This window comes from Ailuropoda melanoleuca, chromosome 4 (genome assembly GCF_002007445.2).
Source record: "Ailuropoda melanoleuca isolate Jingjing chromosome 4, ASM200744v2, whole genome shotgun sequence".
NCBI lineage: Eukaryota > Metazoa > Chordata > Mammalia > Carnivora > Ursidae > Ailuropoda > Ailuropoda melanoleuca.
Window position 1 is genome coordinate 95,989,427 of NC_048221.1, and position 14,715 is coordinate 96,004,141.

The 14,715-nt window shown below is 42.7% G+C and overlaps 1 protein-coding gene across 3 annotated transcripts in view; it reads left to right on the plus strand.

Moving 5' to 3' along the window:
* The window catches only part of TET3 (tet methylcytosine dioxygenase 3), a 100,723-nt gene that overhangs the window by 61,605 nt on the left and 24,403 nt on the right, over positions 1-14,715 (plus strand). For all 3 annotated transcript variants that reach the window (XM_019802023.2, XM_034659375.1, XM_034659376.1), the window contains one exon: positions 9,179-9,269. In XM_019802023.2, the coding sequence (XP_019657582.2) occupies positions 9,179-9,269 (91 nt within the window). The remainder of the gene's footprint in view (positions 1-9,178; positions 9,270-14,715) is intronic.

Genomic DNA, 14,715 nt, shown 5'->3' on the forward strand with positions numbered 1-14,715 from the left:
AGGTAAACAGAAAGAGTCAGGACATTCCACCCGTTCTATGTGGGGCAAATGAGTAGACCAGTGGCTTTCAACTAGGGGGTCCTTCGCCCTTCTTCTCCCCAGGAGACATTTGGCCATGTGTGAGGACAGTTCTGGTTGTCACAGCCAGTGTGGTACGGCGGGCATCTAGCGGGTAGAGGGCAGGGATGCGGCTAAGCATTCTCCCATGATACACAGACTGCACGGCACAGGGTTGTCCAGTCGAAAATGTAGTACCGAAGGGGAGAAACCCTGGAGATAAACTTTTCCATGGAAAGATTAATTAATAAGCAAATAAACAATCCAACATGCCACCCATTCAGATTCTGTGGGAAAAGTAGAGGGATGGATATATAACATTTAGAATGAAAATTTACATTAGAAAAGACAAAAATTTGAAGAACTAATACATGCCATCAAGGAAGTTGAAAAAAAAATACGTCCCCTTTGAAACAGGAAGTGAAAGAAGAGGTGCTAGAATAAAGTCACAAAGAAGCTGCACAAGGTACAGATTAAATTCCAGAAGCGCGCCATTGCTCAGAGCACACACAGCTGCACCAGCAGCTGGAAAAAGCGGAATCGGAGTTACAGGAAAAGCAAATCAGTGAGGAAGAGGGACTTGGAGGTCACTGCAAAACAGGAAAGGAAAACAGAAATGGTCCTAGCCAGAGTGGGGAGATAAGGGGACCAGAAGAGAGGCAGGAGGAGGGAACCTGTATGCAAATTCACTGGCAGGAATGCTGGCAGCATTCACTGGGGAAGAGCCTGGAACAAACTGAGCAAAGGCAAGGGTCAAAGGATAGAAAACTGTTCTGAAATGAAAGAAAATGAATAGAAATGGAAACATCATGATCCTGACCAACTTACCGAATTTCAAGGAGGAAGAATCGCCTACAAATAAATTAACCAAAAAATTAAGTCACACCTACCCATTTTTTTTAAACTTAAAATACTTTTAAAAACACATTCTTTTAATTGAAAGACCTATAGGAAGGTATACAAGCCTTAAGCGTAGCGTTCAATAAGTTTTACAAAAGGCGCATACTTTGTAACCACATCTAGATCAAGAAACAGAGCTTTTCCAGCCCCTCAGCAGCCCCACGCCCGGCCGCCTGCACCGGCCTCGCTGAAGGACGCTGTGACCCGCACGCTGTGACCCGCACCAAAGCCGGCTCTCATCTGTGAGCTGAAGACCATCGTTATGTGCTTAAATGGTCCCCCCAAAAATCAAAAGAAGAATAAGGTTTCATGACTCATGGAAATTAGATGAAGTCCAAATTTCAGTGTCCATAAGTTTTAATGGAACTTAGCCATGCTGGTTTGTTCATGCGTCCTCTGTGGCTGCCTTTCCACTCTGTCAGCAGGGGTGAGTACCCACCACGGAGACTGCACGCCCTGCAAAGCCTTAAACGCCACCTGGCCCTTAACATAGAAGGTGTCCCGGCCCCTGTCCTAACGTAACTGCTTTTCCAACTTCTCACCACATGGATCAGTTTGCCTGTTCCTGAACTGAGTATGTATCCTACCACAAAAATATATGTATTCCTTTATTTTCTGACTTTTTTTTGTTCCGTGTTGCGTATGTGAGGTTCATCGATGTGCGTGTAGCAGTGCCTGTAGTTCCTTCATTCTCATTACTGCATAGTGTTGTGTTTTATAAATATACCAGTTTATCCGTTTCACCGTTGATGATCATTTGGATTGTTTCCAATTTGGGGCTTGTTAAGAATCGTGCCGATATAAGATATTCTGCTCTATGTCTCTTGGAACATGGATGTATACATTTACATATTTCCATGGGATAGATACCCAAGACTGAAATCGTCTGTATTCAGCTTAAGTTGCTACTGTTCGTTTCCCAAAGTGGTTGTGACAGTTTAAACTCCTACCAGCAGTGCGCCCCGTCCTCACCAGCAATAGTATCCACGGTCTTCCTGCCTTTGTGGGAGGTGTGGCAGGTGTTGTATCTCATCGTGGCTTTAATTTGCGTTTCCCTCGTGATTGGTGAGGTTAAGCACCTTTTCATACCTGTTCATACTTTTCTGTAGAGTGCCCATTCAAGCCATTTACCCGTTTCTCTGTTGTGTTTCTGCCTTTTTCTTATTGATTGGCAAGGGTTCTTTATTTATGGTGGATATGGTTTTTTGTTGTTGTTGGACATGTGTATTGCAGTTCTTGGAATATTAAAAGCTTGACCCGGGAATTCTATACACAGTTATGTTGCCATTCACATGTAAAACCTTCATTAAAACATTTCCAAATATACCAGAACTCAAATTTTCAAGAGATGAATCCGATAAGTAATGGATTAGGGAAGTTATCTTTATGATGGGACTGGTAGTGAACACTAAATGTATTCAGATGTGAAGTCTGCATTTAAATAACTGTGATAATTATTTTTCTAAAACAAGGGTAATTGATTTACTTACATTTGAAATTGTTTTATATCGAATATCTCTTTGATAACAGAGAGGAAAAAATATGTTCATGAAGATACCCGCAAAAAGCAGGAGACAAAGTAAAGGAGGAGGTGGGAGAAATTATAAGGGTGCTAACTTCTTTCTCTGCAAAAGTACAGTGAGCATTACTAAAACATACTATAGATTTTTCTAAATTACCAGGGGTGGGGGTGGGGAGTAAAAGAAAATATAAAACCTGCAACAAAAGATAGGAGGAAAAAAAAAACCAAGGACACAGTATGCAAAGCATGTCATAAAATGACAGAAGACCATACATATGTTATGACAATAAATGTAAATAGGGTAAACTCACATATTGAATTTAAGATGAATAGCATTAAACAGCACCAAAAAAGGTTAATAAACCTTACTTTACTACGGAAAACAGAAGCATGTATTGCTCACTGATTCAGAGTATGTACTGCATTCTATAGAACATTACCCCAGCCTTGCAAAATATTGTCACTTGTCTGGCACCACAACCAAGTACAAGCCCATTGCTACAGAGAAGATACACACACACACACACACGTATGTATAGAACATGTACAAATACGTATGTGTGTGTATGTATATGTGTATATATATGTGTATACATAATGAGATGTAGTTTCTCATGTCTATGTAAGTATGTATAAGGAGATATATAGCCTTATGGATATATAAACGTATACATGAGAATAATTAGGTTTGTAAATGTATACTGGTCTTATAACTAAGCATACTTGGTTGTAAGTTCAATTTTTTTCTATAGAGTATCTTCTCCCCAGTACAGACATATAATCAAGGAAAGCGATCTAGCTATCTCTGTATTGAAATCTATCTATCTTGCCTGTTTTCATAGTTGTAGAATCAGGAAAAGGGATGTAATTAAAGGAAGCAATGCTTCTGAAGGACTCCTTGGGCTGCCTTGTAAACTGGCCGAAGGGAAAGAATGACTTTGCTTTCGTTTGGCACTCGGAGCTACGTCTTCCTTCCCCCAGAAACCTGACCATCCAGTGTGGAGGCTGGCTTGGTTTGGGATCTGTCTGTATCTCTTTTCCTACCTGCTGGGGTGAAGTGGCCAAGCTTTGGTTTGCATCTTCTCCTTGAAAATCTCCTTTCTCTGCCTTTAACTGGGTAAGTTTTGAGCTCTCCTGATTGGGGGCAGAAGGTAGTCACTAAAAGCTACATTATGTTCTAGTTCCAGTGGAAGATCCTGCAGTCAGTCCATTACTTTGACTTTTCTCCAGACAATAGAAGCTGGAATAGAGCCCAGAAGTTCTGGCATCTTCTTATATTCTATTTTCTATATCCCATGTAGTCTCCTAGCGCCTATAAAGAGCTTTCAGACCACTACTTCCAACACCCACATTCTTACATTTTCTTTCCCTAGCCTCCCCTGGTCTCCCCTCCCTCCCGCCCCCGCTCCATATGCTTCCTTCTGCAATCCTCTTTGTGTTATGTTCAAAATAGTGTATATTTGGAGCAAGTCATTTTTAATCCTTTAGTTGAAAATATTCGTTCATTCATGAAACATTTAGGCATTGATAGGTTGAGAACAGAGCTAGGTGACTACATCTCATCTCATCCTCAACAATTCTGGAATGTAGGAACATTATTCTAACTGCTTTTAAGGCTCGTAAGGGTTGTGTAACTTGGCCACAGTCACACAATTTGTTTGGCAGAGCCTGGACAGCAGCTGCCTATTGAGTTCGTATTATGCGCCGAAGACTGCACGGAGCCCTCTGTGTAGTTTGCACCGTAAGGCGTGAGGATTAGAGGTTGGGAAGGTAACTCGTCGCAGTTCCCCAGGTCTCTGCAAAATCCGTGTGCTTTCTGCTGTGCCATGCTAACAGTAAAAATGTGGTGATACAGGCCTTGATGTCTCTGTTGTCTGCCTGGTGCTCTGGGAATCCAGAGGGAAAGTGGACCTGAGAAGTGCACTGGAGTTTCAGAGAAGAGGTGCCATTTAAATTAGACCTTAAGAGAGGAGCTTTTCCAAAGAGTGAAATGAGGGAAGGCACTGCTGTCAGTGAGGGAACCCGTTTGAAGACACGGAGGGATTGCACGGTTGTGTGGCGGGAGCTGTGCTGGCCGCTGCCCCATACGGGGCTGGGAGGTGTGCAGAGACGCCTCCACAGGGGCCTTGTGGACTGCTCTGGAATTCGGGTTCTTTCTCTTGTCTAACATGGGGTCATCAGTGGGAAGTGGTGTGATCAGATTTTTGGGGGGATGTATAAACTGGTGGAATTGGGTAAGATAACCTAGAAGGGCTGAGATCAGTTAGACCAGGCCCATAATTCAGGCAAGAGCCTGACCCAGGACCTTAGAGGGGGATGAAGAGCCTCCAAGGCGGAAGCTGTAAGAGGCAAGCATGTCCCATCAATTCATTGGCTGGACTGCAACACACCATTGCAAACCTTTTTTGGGGGACCAAACCGTTCTATCGTGGGGCTTCAGGGAAATGTCAAAGGGCTAGGAGTTCAGTGAGATCAACATCCTCAGCCTGGCCGGGACCTCCCCAGCTTCACAGTGGCCTGAAAGCTCTGCAGACCTTTTCTTGTTTTTATTTTATTTTATTTTATTTTATTTTATTTTATTTTATTTTATTTTATTTTATTTTATTTTAATTTTATTTTGAGAGAAAGGGGAGGGGTGGAGAGGGAGAGAGAGAACCTTAGCAGGCTGCACACCCCACGTGGAGCCCGATGCGGGGCTCAGTCTCACAACGCTGAGATCGTGACCTGAGTCAAAATCAAGGGTCGGATGTTTAACCAACTGAGCCACCCAGATGCCCCTTCTTTTTGTTTTTAAAGCCAGGAACACAACTGAACTCATGTTCACAAACTTGCTCTTACACTTATTCGTGTGGGTAGTAACCCAAACACTGTTTTGCTTATATGTAGTGTGTATGTGTGATGTATGTACGCTCATGGACGTGTGATTACGTGTGTATACTGACTATAGTATATTATACATGCAGTATTGAAATTTGCTTTTTTTCCCCCCACTTAAAATATCTTGGAGGTCATTTTTTATCCGTAAATCTGGAGCTGTCTGGCTTCTCTGGATACTGCTTAGCATTTCATTTTATAGCCATGCCACAGTGTCTTTAGAAACATAATGTGTTGTGATGGACGTTGAGGTTTCTGATATTTTGCCATTACAAATGACACAGTGAGGGGCGCCTGGGTGGCTCAGTTGTTAAGCGTCTGCCTTTGGCTCAGGGCGTGATCCCGGCGTTCTGAGATCAAGCCCCATATCAGGCTTCTCTGCTAGGAGCCTGCTTCTTCCTCTCCCACTCCCTCTGCCTGTGTTCTCTCTCTCTGGCTGTCTCTCTCTGTCAAATAAATAAATAAAGTCTTAAAAAAAAAATGATGCAGTGAGTATTTTTTGTATATACATATCAGTTTGCACATATCCAAATTTCCAGAAATGAATTCCTACAAGAGTTGAAATTCTTTGAAATTGCTGAGTGAAATGGACTCATGTGCAGTTGTAATTTTAATATATTGCTAAATTACTTCCCATACTGCCTGTTTTCCTATCCCTCACCAACACAGGACATTCATGGTGACTCATCTGAAAGGTAAAACTGGTACCTTATTGTAGCTTTACAGATGTTTGAGCCATTTGCATTTCCCTTTTTATCCTTTTAAAATTTTTCTCTTGAATTACTGACCTTATATAGCTATAGGAGATCTTGATATTTTAAGGAAATTAGCCTTTTATCTGGTATGAATTCCAGATATTTCTCCCCAGTGTGTTGTTTGTCTTTTAGCTTGACTTTTGGTAGTTATTCCTATAAATTTTTTTTAGTTAAATTTAGCATGATTTCTATGTATGTGGGGGGAGCGCTTTAGAATTTCATGTTATACTTAAGATTTCCCTTTTCCATGAATTTTTTTTTAAGATTTTATTTATTTGACAGAGACAGCCAGCGATAGAGGGAACACAAGCAAGGGGAGTGGGAGAGGAAGAAGCAGGCTCCTAGTGGAGGAGCCTGATGTGGGGTTCGATCCCAGAACGCCGGGATCACGCCCTGAGCGGAAGGCAGACGCTTAACGACTGCACCACCCAGGCGCCCCTCCATGAATATTTTTAAAAGGTCTCCCATTGTTTTTCTTTCAGAACTTGCATAGTTTACTTCTTTTCTTTTATTTAAATCTTCCAACTCTTTGGAATATATTTGGGGGTAAGGTATTAAGTATGGATCAGACGTTTCCCCCGGTTGTCTCAACACCGTGCATTGAAAAATTCATCTTTCCCCGTTGATTTGAAATGCCATTAGGTATCTTCTTATGTGTGGATCTTATCTACACAGGTAGACCATAAACTTTTAAAAGGCAGCAATCAGATATTATCCTATCTTGAATCCCCCATAAAGCTAAGCATAATGTTCTGCATGAAAGAGGTATGACATCGTTTTTACATTTAAACAATTGGGACGTACATATATATAGGAAAGTACACAAAGTATTCACATACAACTCAATGAAAATTTATAAAATGAATGCCTCGGTAAGCACAACCTAGATCAAGAAATAGGCCATTTCCAGCTCCTCAGAAGCCCCTGTGCACCTGTCCCATTCACATTCCTCTTCCATCCTCCAGAGGCAACCACTCTCTTGACTTGTGACAATGGTTTTCTTGTTTTTCTTTATAATAAGATTGGACCGTAGAAAATCACCATTGTTTGTAGGTAAAAAGCCGTCAAGCGTCTGCAATTTCATATTTCAACCCAGTAATTTTGCCACCTCTGCATGGGTCTTTAAACAGTAGTTTAGTGGGGCTTATTTCTGAATATTATTTAACTGCGATCGTACTGTATTTGTTCTTTGCTGTGCTGCTTTCCTTCACTATGACGTTGTGCTGTTAAGCCATGTCGTTGAAGGTTGTCCGTTCTCTGCTAGACAGATGCCATTATGCGACCACTGCGCTTTGTCCCTCCCACTGTTGCTGGATTACAGTTTCCAGTTTTGACTATTAAAACCAAGGTTGCTATGAACATCTTTGTACATGTGTTTTGATGCATATAACTAAGATTTCTTCTAGGACAGAATCTGCAAGGTAGGGCCTGCTGCCTTAGTTGTTTTTGTTTTTGTTTTAAGTTTTTAATGTTGAGCTGATTTTACATTTATAGAAGAGTTGCAAAATTGGAGCAGAGGGTTTCTGTCTACCCTTCCTCCAGCTGCCCCTCATGGAAACATCTTACATAGTTATGGTGCATTTAAAAATCAGACGTTAATGTTGGTACAGTACTACGAACTGCAGACTTTGGATTTCATCGGCGTTTCCGCTAACGTCCTCTCTCTGTTCTAGGACCGATGCGGGATTCCACATGGCACTGCGTTGTCCCATTTCTTTAGACATAAAACAAACTTGCCAGCTGTAGTACAGTATTTGTGTAAAGTTCTTTTTGTGTTCAGCCTTATAGAGTAGCTATTACATAGTCATTTGGGTCTCCTTTCTTTCATGGAGAAAAATTCATGTAAAATTCATCCAGGTTGCAGGCATCAATTATTTGTTCCTTTTATTAAAAAAAAAAATTGCAGCGAACGTCCTATAACATGAAACTAACCACTGGAAAGTAAGGCCGTCAGTCGCGTTGAGTACATTTACAGTGCGAAGCTGCCACCTCTGGTTCCAGAACGTGTTCTTCACCCCAGAGCTAAGCCCCGTACTCACTCAGCAGTTACCCAGCCTCTGGCAGCTGTTGGTCTGCCTTCTGTGCCTGCGGCCTCGCCGTTCTGGATGTTTCCCGCGAGTGGGACCGCACAGTACGCGATGGTTTGTGTCTTTCACACATTCCTGTTTTTGAGGAACATGCGTTATACCGCATGTCAGTACTTTGCTCCTTTTTTGTTTGTTTAAACGGTGGTGAAATATAACCTAACATTTGCCATTTTCACCATTTTTAAATGTACAGTTTAGTGGTATTAACTACACCCACAGCATCATGCAACCAGTCCCCACTACCTATTTCCAAAACGTTTTCATCCCCGCATACAGAAAGGCAGTACCCAGTAAGTCCCCCTTCTCTGCCCTGCCAGGTCCTGGTACCTTCTAGTCTAATTTTTATCTCTAGGAACTTGCCTGTTGTAAGTATCTCATCTAAATGGAATCGTGCAACAGTTGTCCTTTTGCGTCTGGCTGGTTTCACCCAGCATCATGTTTTCCAGGCTTGTCCATGTTGTAGCAGGTGTCAGAACCTCATTCCTTTTTATGGTTGGGTAATAGTCCACTGTGCGGCTTCCCCATGTTTTGTCCATCTGTTGATGGACATTTGTGTTGTTTTCACCTTTTGGCTCTTGTGAACAATGCTGCTGTGAAATTGGCCTACAAGTGTCTGAGTGAGTCGTTATTTTTTATTCTTTCATGTATATCCCTAGGAGTAGAGTGGTTTGCCTACCCCGGTCAGAACGCGTACAGTGGGAAACTGAATTCCAAAGTGGTGGAAGACCAGTCTTGACAACACTTGATCTTACCAGATTCTTCAGTTTTTGCCAGGCTGCCCGGTGTGCCATGGTGTTGCACTGCGATTCTAATTTGCATTTCCTGATTCCTAATGGAGTTGAACGCATTTTCACATGTTTATAAGCCATTTGAATTTCCTGTTTTGTAATGTGCCCATTAATTTTCCTATTGGTGGTTTGCCTTTCTAAATTACTGTTGATGAACCGATGCCTCCAAATAATGTTTACTCTGTGTTTCTGCAGAACAAATAGTGGAGAAAGATGAAGGTCCATATTATACTCACCTGGGATCTGGCCCCACGGTAGCCTCTATCCGGGAGCTCATGGAGGAGCGGTGAGTGACGCCCAGGTGCCCATGCAGAGGTGGGCAGTTGTTAAGAGAGCATGGCATTGAAGCGCCTCTCATGGTCTTTGCCTCGTACTGGACGACGTACAGGAAGGAGGTCCCAGACTGTGGAAGGTTGACTACAGGTTTCTCTCTCTCCGTAGGTCTGCCCTATCTTCCCCTCCCCTGCTCTTCTCTCTCTCTTGAACTATTTTTTATTGATGAAATGTGGTGCAATGACTCTATGTCCCATAATGTTTCCTGAGGTCCGAATTTTTCTGCTGGCTTTTCTGCAGTATTGTTCACTGTGTCCTTCTGCCCTTGCTGTGGCCTATAAATTCGCAGTTAGAGCTAAAGATTTACTTCATGGGAATCAGATCATTTTTTCTTTCTTTTTTTCTAAACAACTTCATAGATGGTATTTTCTGCCTCCACTAAGAGGAATAGAAGGAATAGAATGTCTCCTCGTTGGCCAGTGGGTGTCTGTTCAGGTCGTGTCCTGGGTCGTTCTGACACTGTCCCAGGAGTCTTTGATAGCTTTCTCGATTCCTCGTACGGCATTATGCTCGGGGCTCGCCTTCTACATTCACCCAAGAAGTCCCAGTCCCTTAAATGGGGGAAAAAGTATTTAAAAAACAAACTCTGGAACTAGGTATGCCCATTGCTTGTAGGCCATTTCTGTAGAAAGAGCTAAGATGTATGTGTTGGGTTTTTATTTTTCGTTATTGATTAGTGATTAAATACATCAGAGTTTACATTGACACTTAGAATTCAAACTCAAGACTACAGGATTTTCCCTTCACAGCCCCGTTTTTTTTTTTTTTAAGCAGTTTGTATAGATAGAGACTTTAAAATCTGTGTAAGTGTCCACAGCAGATATTAAGTGCCATGAGTTCTAGTGTGTGTAGAAAGGTAAAATAGCTTGGGGATTGAGAGCCTGTGGACACTGGAGCTAGACTTCAAGGTCTAGTCCGGGCACTGCCCTTTCCTGCTGAGTCCTCGGGTAAGTTTCTGAACTTCTCTGTGACTCGGTTTTCTTATCTGCAAAATAGAGATGATAGCAGTACACATACGTTACAGGAGGGCTATGAAGAGACGCGGAAGCAGTGTCTGGAAAGCACCTAGTGCTTACAGGGAAGGCCCACATACAGGGGGTCGATCTCCTACACACATGTACTGGTGGAAGTTTTATAACAAGCATTAGTATTTTAATAGTAAAGGCAAAGATTACGCAGACATAAACCTATTTGCCTGGACATATACACACAGATGTGTGGAAGGCTGAGTGGCTCAGAGTTTCCACAGATTTGGGGACCACATTTTGTCTGATCAGGGGATCCAAACGAATCCTGTCATTAATGTAGCAGGGAACAGGAGTCTGAACTGAAAAACTGTAATGGCGTCCCTGAGTAAATAAGTGGTAAGATGGATGGAGGACCGTGATCTCCTGTAATGACTCTTAATTGTCCTGTACCATCTGGAAACATTTATATTCAGCGTAGCCCATCAGAAAAGCATTTGATCAAAGCCCTGATCTGCACATTTGAGCCTGACTGAAAGGGTACCTCCGAGTCCCTGAAAACGAAATATTTAAGACCGGGTGTGTGTTGTACATGCACGCCCACATGCACCAACATGCACACGCATTGCAGTGCGAGGGTTGGGGCATCAGCATTTTGGCCAGGGATTGGATTTTTTTTTTTGTAAGGAATCTTGACACTCTTTTGCAGGTTGAGGGCTGCGGGGGAGCCCAGTATACACATTGATCTGGGATAGTTTTTGTTTGTGTTTGTTTCTTGGTAACAATTGTACAGAATTTCTAGACAGCTCTCTAACTTTTAGTTATAGAAGAGTATGTTTTGAAACAAGGATTAGGAGATAGTGATAAAGTTGAGATTTGTCCTTTTTTTTCCTCATTGCTTTAAAAATAACAGCCAACTGTAGATTCTTCAGAAACTGATCCAAGGGAGGAATTCCTGTCAAGACCAGGAATACTTGTGTTTTTCCTCAGCAGCTGGTTTATTTTTATCTTAAGGACCTTGTAAATTATGTAACAGATTGCGTTTCCATCTTCGTTAGCTGCTGGTAAGCTTAGAGCCAGATTTGTGTTACCCCTATTAGGAGGAATGTAATTTCTCATCTTTGACCCATGGGAACCCAGTCAGGTTCACTCCTGAGCCCTTTTGACATGACCCAAAGGAGTCTTCATTAGCTTCCTGGATTTCTCATACGATGAAATTTTCTAGGCCCATCTCTCAGAAATACCCACAAGGCCCTACTGCCTGCATTTTGCACACCAACGTTGTGTCCATCTTTCCCCCCTTTACTCTGATTTTATCACCTGTTATTTTTATCTCATAGACCTCTTTTTAAAAAGTTTTCTTGTGGAACCAGGAGAGGAATGAATGGTCAGTGAACATCGCCAGGCTGGGGGTCTAGTTTGTGAATGGGCCAGGCTGTCTCTTTCCCTAGACCTCTCCCCCAACCCTCTCTCTGCAGGACCACTCTACCGCCAGAAGTTGGCCAAAGTCAGGAAGGGGAAGCGAACTGAAATCAAGGAGACGTTGGTGCTTTTAGCTTCTCTGGTAAAGATTTGGAAAAAGGAGGGGGAGGTCAAAAGCAAATCCTAAAATATTCTCCCAGTTTATTTATGGCTTTCACCCATGGGAACCCAGGTCCCCACTGACATAGGTAATTGTAGTCAGCTGTTCAAATCCGTATCCGAGAAGGGTGTGCTGCAGAGCCCTGTGGCATCCACCTGGGAAGGGGATTCTTTTTTTTTTTTTTTTAAAGATTTTATTTATTTGACAGAGATAGAGACAGCCAGTGAGAGAGGGAACACAAGCAGGGGGAGTGGGAGAGGAAGAAGCAGGCTCATAGCGGAGGAGCCATGTGGGGCTCAATCCCAGAACGCCGGGATCACGCCCTGAGCCGAAGGCAGACGCTTAACCGCTGTGCCACCCAGGCGCTCCTGGGAAGGGGATTCTGTGCAGCCTAGGAGTTCATTCAATGTTTATTCTAAAAACAGAGAACCAGCACTGTGCTGGCAAAAACTCTGAGTTTAGGGGACTGGTCTCATTACTGTGTGATAAACGTAACCCCAAAGAAGTCCAAATTGAGATCAGTAGTTCTCAACCTCGAGCATGCTTCAGAGTCTCCCGGAGGACTCGTGAAAGCACAGATCCCAGGCCCCACCCCAGAGTTCCTGACCCAGCAGGTCTGGGATGGGACCCACGAGTCTGCATTCCTCCCGAGTTCCCAGGTGAGTCTGGTCTCGGCACCACCCATTGAGAACCACTTGCTGAGATGATCAAGTTATCCTTCAGAACAAGGTTTCAGCCTATCTCTTCAGACTTCACGATGGACATCATCTAGACATTCTGGAATATCATCTTAATGATAGGCCAGCGAGTGAGACATTTAAAAGAAAAAGAGCCAGATCCAGAGTTGATTGGTTGTCTTTAAGTGCAGAGAGTGTTCTGGGTTTAAAAAAAAAAAAATGTAGCTGATCAGACAGTGCTTGGCCTTTTTATTTGCTCTTGAATATGCAGTTCAGTGCAGGACGTGTTTCTCACACGGGTGGGATGGTGGGGAAGGTACTGGTCAGAAAGCTCGCGTCAGTGTCCTCAGCTCACCCTCCTGTGGGGAACACGATATCCTGTCTGTTTCGATGAGAGCAGCGTGGACACCTCGGGCTGTTCTTCCCACAGCGACCCCAGGACACACCAAGTACCCAGGCTTGGCACTTGGGGGCCACTTCCTGATAAATGTTTGTGAAATTGAAAGTTTTCCAGGAACTGAACAAAAGCGGCACTATCTGGTCTTTTCCTCTGGAGCCAGGCCACACCATGTCAACTCCCCAGAGTCCTGTCCCCAAACACATTCTATAAGGGACTCACATAGCCATAAAATTTTCATGTGATAATTCTCAGAAACACTTTTCACCTCTTTGGTGTTCTCTGTTTCACTCAAGATCTCTGTGAACTCAAAGAAACTGTACATCAGTATTTGAAAAAATAATTTGTTTTGTTTCCCAATTACAGAAATAAAACCTGTCTATAAAAGTCTTTCTTTAAAAAGCTAAGAATGAATAAATCTCTCCAGCAATTATCCAAAAGAAACTTTTTAAAAAAAGTTTCATGCTTAACCTTCAGTTTTTTTCTAAGCATTTATAGCTACACATATGTATATAAATTTTAAACCAAATGGGACCAGTCATAACGTATCCGCTGTTTGCAGCTGCACCCCACCCTTAAGTTCTTCCATGTTAGTGCTTGTAATTATGTCGAATCCTTTTTGATGGCTGCATGGTTTTCTGTTATATGGAAGTTTATTATATTTTACTTAGCCAGTCCTATACTGGATGTTTAAGTTGTTTCTAGTTTTTCAGTTGATGCAACAATGAATATCTTGTTTCTAAGTCTTGGTGTATTTGTATCATTATTTCAGAGGTGTAGCGATTCCTGGAAGCGGAGCTGGTGAGATAAAGACTACAGGTCTCCCCCGCGATCAGAAGTAGAACGCAGGGTCCCTTTGAAAACTTTCCTAAACCCAAAATGGCAGTAAAGTGAAGAGGCAGTTACCTTGAACTTACATGGAAAAATGTGTGAGCATTCCTGGACCCCCCCAAAATAACCTCTTTTAGGCTTCTCTGATACCTTAAGACACATCTGGCTAACGGATGCACAAAATAAATCAAGACAAAGCACAGATGCTCACAGACACAGTTCAGAGCTCTTTGGCGGCTGGATGCTGAGATGCTGAGTGGAATTCCTGGGGAAGGAGCTTAGTGGGGCCGCTCTTGCCCCGCTGCTCAGGGCGCGTACTGCCTCCATAACGGCTCAGTGCCAAACAAATGCTGAACACAATTTTTACTTTTTGCCTTTTTTCGTAAAACCAGAAATTCTCTTCGGATTTCTTTCAGTTACCAAAAACCAGGGGCTGATGTGTTTTGTAAGGGCAAAGTGGTATAACATGAACTTCTGAAAAGTGAGGGATACCTGTATGTGTAACCATATGTGTGCATATGTAGAGAATATGTAAATTGGAACAGGTATGATAACCTTTCTCTTAAATAGTATATTAAAAATAATAGGCCATGGCCAAATTGGATACATTACAAAAATACAAGGATAGTTTGATTTGGACAGTCTGTGAAAAGAGCACACTGTATTAATTGATCAAAGGAGAGCAAAAACGGTTCAGACATCTATGTCCTTTGATGCTAAAAGTGCTTTTGATAAGAGTAATAATTCTTGATTAAAAATCCTTTAGTACAGGAGATCCTTGGTAGACGCCTTCAAAGTAGGCACTGGCCAGTGCTCAGTGATGAGGAGTCAGCAGCATTTTACAGTTGAGGTGGGAAATAAGCAACGGGGCCCGCTAGCACTCCGGAGCCCTGGCTGGTGCAGGGAGACAGGAGCCCGAAATGGGGCGTGAGAAGTGGACAGGAAGA